Here is a 10835-nt window from a genome sequence, read left to right on the forward strand (position 1 = left end):
TCTTGGTCACTTTGGCCTGTATGGTCCAAATCACATAAGCTCACAAATAAAACAAGAACAGCCAACCTCACTACCTCAGATTACTCTGAGTTTTTTCTTCCTCCACTTCTTTGCCAACACACAGGACGCCCTGAAAGCAAGTCTCTCCCTGTGGCTATATCCCAGAGAAAAGGTTGTAGTTGTACAAGAAAAACGATGTAAAAATAAAATTAAAACATATGGCAATCCCTACCTTTCCAACTCTCTGACAGACTCTGTGTTGAGTATTCCTAAGAACAGCATGAGAAATGCTGAGAACAGTTAGGGGCGCCAAGGAAACCTAGCAAGCCCAGTAAAACTCCCTGGAGACTCTTACACGAGTGGGCTTTTCTTTTCGGACAGGGTCACACATAGCTACCTGTAGCTGGCCTTACCTCCCGATCCTCCTGTCTCACACCCCATGCACAGTTGGCTTCAGTGTGAAACTGTGAAGCCCTTCATGTGCTGTCTTCTGTGCACCCAACGTAGGATGTTACGTGTATCCTACTTAATAGTTAACACATATCATACCCATGCAAAGGGCTGTTCAACTGCACAACTCAAAGAAACCTTCCCATTTGTTTGCTTTTTCTTGTCAGCTTGTCTTCCAGTGTGGTTTTGAGAGTTGTTTAGCTATACCTTCATTTACCCTAATTTGTTCTAAGACCCAAATGGCTACACACACACACACACACACACACACACACACACACACACACACACAACCCTTTTTATCTTTAATTACATGGTGGGGGGCAGGCACGTACACACGAGTGCACTCTGCCTGCACCGGCCACAGGTGTTGGATCTCCCGGAGTTACAGGTGTTTGTGAGCTGCCTGTGTGTAGCATCAGAATTCAGGACTTCTCGAAGATCAGTATGTGCTTTTAAACACTGAGCCACTGTTTTGTTTTGCTATTTTGTTCCACTTGCTTTGTTTCCTTGAGACAGGATTTCTCTGTGTAGTCCTGGCTGTTCTGGAACTCACTCTGTAGACCAGGCTGGCCTTGAACTCAGATCTGCCTGCCTCTGCCTTCCAAGTGCTGGATCAGGCTTTTGCTTTTTGAGGTAAGGTTTTGGTATGTATCCCAGGCTGACCTCAAAATCCCTATCTTCCTGCCTCAGCCATGAGTGTTGGGATTACGGGACAGGCCACCACACTAGGCTGTTCTGTTTGAAGGCGTTAGGGAAGGGCTTCCCTGTGAAGCTGGGCGAGGTGGCACACGCCCGAATCTCAGCACTTCAGGGGCACACCACTGCCTCGGACCCATGGCCAGCTTCAACTCTGCTCCAGGACATTGTACTTCACAGCACAAGATTATCGTGGGCAAGGCTTTGGGGTCATCTCTGGTATTTGTGGGGTAATCTGCATCAGTGCTGCTGTCTGTGTGAGCCTTGCAGTGAGCATGTGAGGCTATCCCGGTCCTCAGCGGCTAGCCGAAGACAGGCTGTGAATCTTGGGAAGGTAGAGAACCATGCTCAACAGGAGAGGCGAGCCTAGCAGTGCTCAGCAACAGGGGTTTGTTTCTCCCTTGTGGTAAGAGCCCCTCGCCTGGCTGCTCTGGACCCCACCACATCTGTATCTAGTTTGAAGAAACCACCTGCGGACTGCCAGGCTGCTGGCAGTGAAGGGTACCCAGACACATCCCACTTCCTCTCTTCCCCTTTGCTAAGACTTAGCCCTGGGGTAAGGCCCTTCAGCTGTCTGTGAGGCAACCGCTCTTGGGCATGGCCCAGAAGGGCCTACTGGTGACCCCGAGAGCTCCAGCGGCCTCAGAGGCGAGCTCTGGGAAGAGCATGTGGGAGCTACCTGGCTGCAGGTAGACTGGGAGCATCTCAGGGGCAATGGGGACTTGCATGTTAGCCTGACTGGCTGGCTCCAGCTGTGGTCAGTGTGCCATCTGTCACAAGGGGAACAATCATGAGATGGGGATTGCAAACCAGACTCTGTGGTTCAGCCATGTTACCCTGAACAAATCTCACGTGTAAAATGAGAGATACCTATTCTACTATATCATAATATTGCTAGATTTCATATGAGGGGCACCAAGTGCCCTCGAGAGTTCAGACCCTGAGCCCACCTAAGCTTCTTCACCTTCTGACTTATGTCAGGAGTTTTATGTCAGGATCAAGAAAACCTTTCAGTAGAGAGGCCTCCTTCAGCCACCCCTCAAAGACAGGAGATTTTGGTAGGCTATATATGTAGACACAATGTTAATTTAATCAAGGAATCCCTAAGAATAACACACAATCCAGCCCAAGGGCATTCTAACCTCAAGACTAGAGGAGCCCGCCCACAGGAGGATGAAGACCTTGCACTGTAAATCCCTTAAAGGACAAGAAGCAGCACCCTCTGTTTAGGAAGCGGTTTATTGTTGCTCCAAGGATGAGCGCTCACACAGGCAACGGCCTTCAGAGCATCTCCCGCATGGCCTGGCTGAGCTTCTGAATCTTGGTCTTCGCAGACATGTCAACGTATTTCTCCCCAATTCGGACAATCATGCCACCCATGATTGATGGATCAGTCTAGGAAATAAAGCAGGTTGCAAATGTGAAAACACTTGAGGAGGCTCGCTAAAACAGGCAGACCACCCACAACACGATGGGAACTATGCTGGGATCAGGACTCAGCACCAACACTGCCCACAGCCGTAGCCGAGTCAGACAATGAAGGGACCAAACCCACCTTAACCTCCAGTTTCAATATCTGTCCTTGACCCAGGAAGCTCTTCAGCACGGTCTTTAACTCGGAGAGAACAGCGTCATCTAAAGGCTAAAAAAGAATGACCACCCTTTAAACAGAGCACAACAGCAGGACCACAGTTAGAGAGAGGGAAAAGAAATACAAATACTCGTAGGAAGGGAATATAATGTACACAGAGTGCAGACTTCTGAGAAAAGAGGCCCGAGTGATCCTGAGCCCACCTAAGCCTCACCTTCTTGATATAAAATAAGGACAATCTTAGGATAGTAAAGATGACAAGGTCCCCAGCAGATGGCAGCGCCAATAAATGGTGGTAGTTACTGCCCTGTATGGCAGCAGGCCACAGGTTAAACAGTCTTATTCTAGAACTTAACACTGCATTTAAGAGTCCAGGCCGTAACAGGACCTAAACAGCTATTTCATAAAACACTTCGATGTCCTTTAAATGCAGCCAGGATCCCCAGGACTAACCGCTGGCTTCCAGGTGGAAGCTCACAGGAATCTCACTAGTGACAAGTTACATTCCGCAGTGGGGGGAAAGGACCACTTACAGATGCTGTGGTCACTGTGCACGGCACTTCTCCACGGTGGACACTCATGATGGTGGAAAAGGCAGAGATGACCGCCTGGGTATTGCTTAGCCGTCCGTTCTCAGCAAGCACATCTGGGGAAGTGACAGGCACTCAGTGAGTCACACTCAGAGCAAAGCCAATTTGTAGCTGGGGACACCACAATCAGAGTCCTCAGAGACTGCGAATGGGGGCTGGAGGGACCACTCAGCGACTCAGCACGGGACCTGCTCCTGCAGCGAACCCAGGCTCAGTTCCCAGCACCCATATGTTAGCACATGACCACCCACAACTCCAGTTTCAGGGGATGAGATGCCTTCTTTTGACTTCCTGGGGCACCAAGTTCTTTTCTCCCTCTGGTTACTTCCCCCTCTTAACCCTAACCCCAACCCTCGCACAGTTAAAACCCAACTGGGAACGTGGCTACACTCACTCATGAGGTTGGCTGTCAGTGGAGAAAACTTTTCCTTGGCTGTGATACTAGCCAGGCTTTTCGCTTTGATGGAGCGCTTGACGTAGGGGTTCAGAACCGCAAGAGACACCTTGGGGTCCTTCAGGAGTTGCTGTAAGCACACACACGAGTCAGCCGGCACACATTTTGTTCATGACTTTACATGGGGCTAAAGACGCACTTTAAAGAACTCCAGAAATACCTTATGAGGTTCCTTACATGTATTTTAAGAAACCATACGAAATTAAGCAGCCACAGTCTCACCATATGTCCTACCGCACGTGACACCGTAGGCCTGTTTTCCTCAGCACACTGAGAGGCCTCTCTCTGAGTCCCCAGACAAACCTAACTGAGATTCTGGACTGAGAGGGAAGAGAACAAGAACCACAACCATGTTGCAAATCCATTTTATCCCCATTTTGCTAAAGCACAAACACGAACTTAGTAACCACCTGCAGCTTCAGCATCCGCTGACCTCAACATCAGACCAGAGTTCAAGGACCCACAATGGCTCTTCCTGGGCAGACACCTTCCAGTTACACGTCTGCACGCCTGCCGGCTGCTCCCCAGCACCGCACTGGCTCCTGGCTGGAATTGAGTCCATTGCCAAGCAGTGCTGATTTTCACGCTAGGATTTCCGCCTGAGTAGCCACACAGCAAAGGCCAGAGCCTGGGCTATCCACCTTCTCAGGCTTCTAGCAACATCCAGCAGACATCTAAGGTGACATCTCTTACCATCCCACCCCTGCCCCTCAAAACCTCACTTGTAGCACCTCAGATAACTGTCTCCCTTCTTCTCTAGGACTGACTTCTGGGTTGTATAAAAGCAAATCTAAGTAATTAGAAACACGAGAGAGACAGACAGACACATACACACATAGAGAGAGCGAGAGACAGACACATCCACACATAGAGAGAGAAAGAGAGGGAGGAGGGGAGAGACTATGGCATGGTGAGTGTGTGCAGGTCCAACAACAACTTGGCCAGAGTTGGTTCTCCCCTTCCACCATACACCACGTGGGTCTCAGAAAGTGAACCCAAATGCCGTGCTTGGTAGTAAGTGTCCTTACCCAAGGAGACATCTTATCTGCCCATACACCAAGCTAATGTCCACCACCAAAATCATCACCTTCATGGTGAACAGGATTGCTTGGCTCAAAGAGAGCTTAACTGACCACCATATACAGTGATGACCAGAACAGGGCCTGTCTGCTCCAGTCAATGCCTCTCTACAGGGTCTCTGGCAGGAAGCCAGGCCCAGCCAAGTGCCTCAGTGTCAGACAAGTGCAGACAAGGAGGGCGGATGGCTAAATTTGTTTTATAAACAGAGTAAAGTTTAAGCTGAGTGAATGAGATGAGCAGCCCGTGCAGTGGACACCGTGCTAGCCTGGGAAGCCGGACTGCTTTCTCTAAGGGATCTTAAAACATCTAACTGGAAAAACCACCCTTCCCGTGGGGTGACCACACTGGCCGTGGAGTGAGAGCAGACACTTGGTTTCTGCTATTCAAAGGTGATTTCCCTTTCTTTACCTTTCAAAGGAAAATGCAAAGAGAGATTTTTTTCCTGGGCAGTCTTGGGCCTATCAGTTCTGTCTCATTACCCAGCAGCTTCTGCTCAGCCATTCTTCTTTCACTTCTTGGGAATAATTACAAATTCCCTGGAAGGGCAGGACGGCCCAGTGGGCAGAGCACTGGCTGCCAAGCTGCTGACCTGAGTTTGCTCCCCAGAACTCGCAGGGTAGAGGACGGGACTTCAACCTCTATACTGGCACCGTACATGCCCAACAGTCCCCAATTCCCAAAATGAAGAAAGGTAATTAAAGAATTTTTTTTTTAAAATCTAGGAAGTTCCCGAAGAAAATGTCATGAAGAAATGTAATTTCAGTAATGTGAAAATAAATTCAAAAGACATTAACATAACCTTGATCTTTTAACACAGCCAAGTGTTCTTAAACATGTCTTGTAGTTTCCAGTGGCTCTTTTTACAGGTCAGGAACAGGCACCACCAGGACAGCTACTCACCCCCATCCGTAGCAACTCCTTTTCCACTTGGTCCAGTTTATTCTGTTTGGAAGCAGCAGAATAAAGGGCGGTGGCATAGCGACCTTCAATGCCATAAATCTGCACAGGGGGCTGGGAAGGAAAAGAGGGAAGGGAGGAAGAGTTCAGCCAGGAGTACAATTATTGTTGTATTATGACTTAGAGACCACAGTTCCCACCACCACAGCAGTTAAGCACTTCACCAAGGAGCAGTCCTAAATGAGGACTCACACACGAGGGACATCTCACTTCCTCTGTACCGAGTCTCTTCCGGCTCTACCTACCTGCAACTGTCTGAGCTTTCCCTTCCTTGAACTCAGCACAAGGCAGGCTCTAGGCATGGAAGGGTTCAGGGACTAATAGCTCACAGCTCTGAAGACATGCGAAGCCGGACCAGTGTATGAGAACCGGCCAAGTGCACACTCCCCATTACTGTTACGGTATTTGAGGATGCTCTCAGGATGAATAAAATGCCTCTATTCAGAGGTCTCACGGAATTTGCTTCTGTTGAGACGGGCGGAATGTGTTTCTGTAAGTTCCTACTGCATTCTGGTCTGCTATTTCCCAAGGTGAGTTTACGTACAGTTGACTGGCCTGGGCGCCAGAGAGCATATGACAACCCAGAATATCTCTAGACCTGTAAGCTAAGAAAGCTGAATGGACCCTTCACACATGAACTAGAAAATAGAGTTACAAAATAATCCATGTACATTCACCCATACTTCACTCTGTATTGGGTAACCAAGTTGGAGTTGTCTGCATCAATCAGACTTCTGGGTTAAAAAGAAAGGGGCTGGTAGACCTTTGCAAGGGTGAGACTACTGGTGCCTGGTAGAGCCAATCGAGTGGACCCATCAGTATTGATTTTGTTTGGAGAAAAAGGGTGCAGAGTGTCAAGGAGTAACCTGGAGTTGCGACACAGTGTCAACTCCTGTAACAACTCTAAGGATCTGGGCAACAGCCGGGTGGTGCATGGCTTTACTCCCAGCACTCCAATCTCTGTGAGTTCAAGGCCAGCCTGGTCAACAGAGTGAGTTCCAGGACAGCCAGGGCCGTTACAAGAGAAACCCTGCCTCGAGGGGGAAAAAAAGAAGAATCTGGGCACTTTATTTTCCTTAGTTAGAAATATTTCCTTCATAGAAAGAAAACAAAAGGCTAGCTTGTCTATGAAGGACTACTAGGAAAAACAATCTAAAATTCGTTTACCCATACACCCTGTTTGTGTGTGCATGTGTACACACACGTGGAGAACCGAGGGCAGAAGAAATTTGCTGGGCCCTTCCTTCCACCATATGGCTTCCAGGGATTGATCTCAGATTCTCAGGCTTGCCACCAGGAGCCTTTACCTGCAGAGCTCTCTTGCTGGCCCCAAACAAATAATTCTTAAAACATTAAAGGCTAGGGATGGGCTGACCCCCCTCCCCCCAACTCATTTGGAAACTGCGAATCTTGCAGAGAAAAGGTTAGTAACTACACACCTCTGCATTTCTGTTTAACACCCACCACAAGAGAACGGAGGTCAACATACCCTCACGAGCTTGGCGAAGGGCCTGACCACAGACGTGCTGAAGCTCCGTACCTTTAGAACACAGAGATAAAACAGGGTTACGGGAAGGATTTCTGCATTACTTAGCAGTACGTTAAAATAATCTAAGCGATTCGTTGCATCGATTCTCTTATCACACAGGCTGTATGAATGGGAACTGCTCTTTATCTACGAATAAATTCCCTATTGAACCATCCCAATTGCTTTGGAAACGGCCTCCCTACCACCTTCCCTGTTGAATGGCTGAGAGAGAAAATACTAACGTCCCAAAATTTAATTTTCCAAAAAAGAAATCTATCACCTTCAATAATAATTTTATATGAAAGTGGAATATTTGTAGTTATATCACCTTTGAGGAAAATTTTAATGAAAGTAGGAGGATTTCAGTCACGATTCAAGCAAATATACTTGCTTGTGAACTGAAACGCTACCCAAGACCAAAGACTGAGTATACTTGATATGGCAGGCTTCGGGTCTTAAGAGATGACACCGTCTGTTACGGGAAAAGCCTGGAATCAACAGCTTAGGAAGCACCTCGCAAGGGCACAACAGGTCATTATGCTTCCTGCTCTGGGATGCATAGATTAGAACTGGCTGAGTTAAAAACTACGGTGTAGCAAACGAAAAGCATCACGGCAGATGACCCAGGCGCGTGTTTTACCCAACCAATTCCAGGTTCCTCCGTCTCCCAGACCCTGGCCGGCTGCTCCTCCGCGCGGTGACCCCGGATGTCAAGGTCAAGACAGCGCAACCCCGCGCCCACGACCCGCGGGGCCGAAGCCCCATCCGCCCCACGCTGTCCCCAGTCGCGGGCCCACGGCTCTCGTGGGCGAGCTGACCCCTCAGCCACGGCCTCGCACGCGGCGCTGGGAGCCGGGGGTCGGCCACCGGGTGGGACTTCCCGCCAGCTTCGCCTACCTGCCGGGAGAGCCCGGCCGCTGCTGGCGCCGCCATCTTTCTCCGGGCGGGTGTAGGTCAAACCCAAGGGGGGGCGGGGGGGGGGGGAACGGAGCCCAGAGGCGACAGAGCGCACGCGCGCGCCAGCGTAACCGCTCGGCTTTCTGGGAAATGTGCTCATCGGGTTCCAGGGTACGTGGGTGGCGACCTCTTGCATCTTGGGAGTTGTAGTCCATAGGAGCCGTGATGCGGCTGGGCTCTTGAACCCGAACGAGATCTGAAAATTAAATCTTATATTACTGGCTGAGCGGGTCTTAGTGTAGAGTGGATGGGTTCCCTTTAGTTTAAGGTTTACATTTAGATTCTTTGCACATCATCGTCAATACCTCGTCTAGAACCGTAGCCTGCCAAAGCGTGCTTTGGTGCCAATGATTCACACTTTGCTAAACAAATCAATACAAAAAGCACAAGCGACCCTCCCAGGGTCACATGCTTGAGACAAGGCTTCCTCGGCCTGATACAATTTTCTCTTCCCCCTCCTCCTTCCTCGTCTTACTAGAGCCTGGACCTGCTAGATTTCGGTGGTGTGTGCTTTTCAGAGTAGGACAGAATGAGATCAGAACTAGAATCAGGTTTTAATCAAAGATGACGTAGAAAGTTAAAAGTCTGCATCAGCCTTAGCAGGTTTCTCTGCGTTCTTACAACCGACACGTTTTCAATGCCCTTAATTTTCTCTTCTACAGCAGACAGTCAACAGTCCCATCCAACAACAGGTTTCCTGGTTCTAACACAGGAATTAAGAAAACGCTTTCTGCTCAGATTTAGTATAGGAGTACATTTAGTTGATTTGCCCCTTTTAGGGTATAATATTTTCTTCATTACTTGTTTTTTAAATGGCGGTAAGTAGGAGAAATTATTCCCTTCTTTTCTACCACCCAGAGGCCTCTGCTGCCAACATCGTGGTGAAATGCTTACCAAAATATCTTTAGGTTGCAGATTGCCCAGGCTTGAATCTTAATAGTTTCTGAGCTTGGTTAATCACACAATTTCTCTGTGCCTCCATTTTCCTAGCTATAAAATTATTATAGTAGTGCAGTACCTGCCTTACACTCTTGAGAAAATTAACATTTATTTATGTTAACACATATGCTGAGTACACAGTTGACAGAGTTCTTTGTTTTTTGTTTGTGGTTTTTAGTCACAATCCATATATAACTTAGTATCTTGCCTTTCCCCTTAATGTGAGGGAAAAATGGATACAGAATTATATGAGCTGTGAATACAGCTTTAGAAAGTTATTTTATGCGTATGAGTATTTGCCTGCATGTGTGTTTATGTGCCATGTATGTGTGTGTCTATTGCCTGAGAGACCAGAAAACGATGTTGGGCTCCTCGGAACTGGAGATAGAGGTGGTTGTGAGCTGCCTGTGGGTGCGTCAGTCTCAGGCAGGAGCTTCATGGTGTCTGCCACACTGCCTTCTTCCTCCCAGAATTCAGTTCTGTCTTCTCCGCCTAAGTTCTGCCCTATCAAAAGGCCAAAGCAGTTTTTTTTTTATTCAACCAATGAAAGCAACACAGAGACAGAAGAACCTCCTATACCACATTGCTCCAAATTAACTTTAGAGGTTATTTTTAAATCAGTTTAATGAAAAGTCTATTCATCACTGAGCATATCTTATTAAACCTCCCATGTGTAGACAGCTGTTTTATATCCCAAGCTGCAGCAAGGTATAAAAAGATCAGCCTGCTTGCTTTAACAGGCTGTGCTGGCTAGCTTGACACAAACTGGAGACACCTGGGAAGAAGGTACCTCAGCTGAGACACCGCCTCGCTCAAACTGGCCAGTAGGCAAGTCTGTGGATCATTTTCTGGATTAATGAGGTGGGAGGGCCCAGCCCACGGGTGGCAGTGCCACCCAGTATGGATTGTATAAGAAAGCAGGCCACCAAGCCATGGGAAGCAAGCCAGTAAGCGGTGTATCGGTGACTGCCTCACGTTCTGCCTGGGGTGACTCTGTTGTCGACTTCTCTGTGATGAACTCTTACCTGGAAATGAGAGCTGAAACAAACCCTTTCTTTCCCCCACGTTGTTTTTGTTCCCTGCTCTGTGTGTGTGTGTGTGTGTGTGTGTGTGTGTGTGTGTGTGTGTGGCTCTGACTGTCCCAGAACTCACTCTGTAGACCAGGCTGGCCTCAAACTCAAAGGACCATCACCACCTGGCTTGTTTGGTGTCTTATTACAGAAAAAAAATCAAACTAGGGGACAAGCTTACACTATGTAAAACAAACTATAACCCTGTATTTCCTGAAGTACAGGCACATTCGACTTTACAATGTAATTTGGGTATCAGTAGGTGAAATAGAAAGCAAAAGTTCTGAGCTCTAATGCACTTGGGAAGTTCTAGACTGTCTACTGCACTGAATTTTTTTTAAAATATACCATTGTTGTCTCTATAGCAAAAAGATACCTTCTACTTATTTTGTATTGTTCATTCCACTCTAGCTCCTGGCAGAACTCCAAAATGATAGTTAAAGGTTGATTGAATGTCAAGGTTTGCTAGCATGTTGAGTCTCCTCAGGGTGTCTTGCAGGTGTAAGTGGGCTTGGTATGT

General features: G+C 48.0%; 1 protein-coding gene across 1 annotated transcript; it reads right to left on the reverse strand.

Annotated features, from left to right (window-relative positions):
• Window positions 1-2369: 2369 nt before the first annotated feature.
• On the reverse strand, window positions 2370-8352 carry Atp5po (ATP synthase peripheral stalk subunit OSCP). Its single transcript, XM_050164818.1, has 7 exons — window positions 8247-8352; window positions 7311-7361; window positions 5765-5875; window positions 3725-3854; window positions 3274-3386; window positions 2705-2791; window positions 2370-2544 (listed from the first exon to the last, which is right to left on the reverse strand). Exons 1-7 carry the CDS (start codon window positions 8280-8282, stop codon window positions 2431-2433), a joined length of 642 nt encoding a protein of 213 aa, XP_050020775.1. The 5' UTR covers window positions 8283-8352; the 3' UTR covers window positions 2370-2430.
• Window positions 8353-10835: the final 2483 nt, after the last annotated feature.

The sequence above is a fragment of the Alexandromys fortis genome, unplaced genomic scaffold, assembly GCF_014885135.2.
Source record: "Alexandromys fortis isolate MF-2015 unplaced genomic scaffold, M_Fortis_MF-2015_v1.1 scaffold_162, whole genome shotgun sequence".
In the NCBI taxonomy this organism is placed as follows: Eukaryota; Metazoa; Chordata; class Mammalia; order Rodentia; family Cricetidae; genus Alexandromys; species Alexandromys fortis.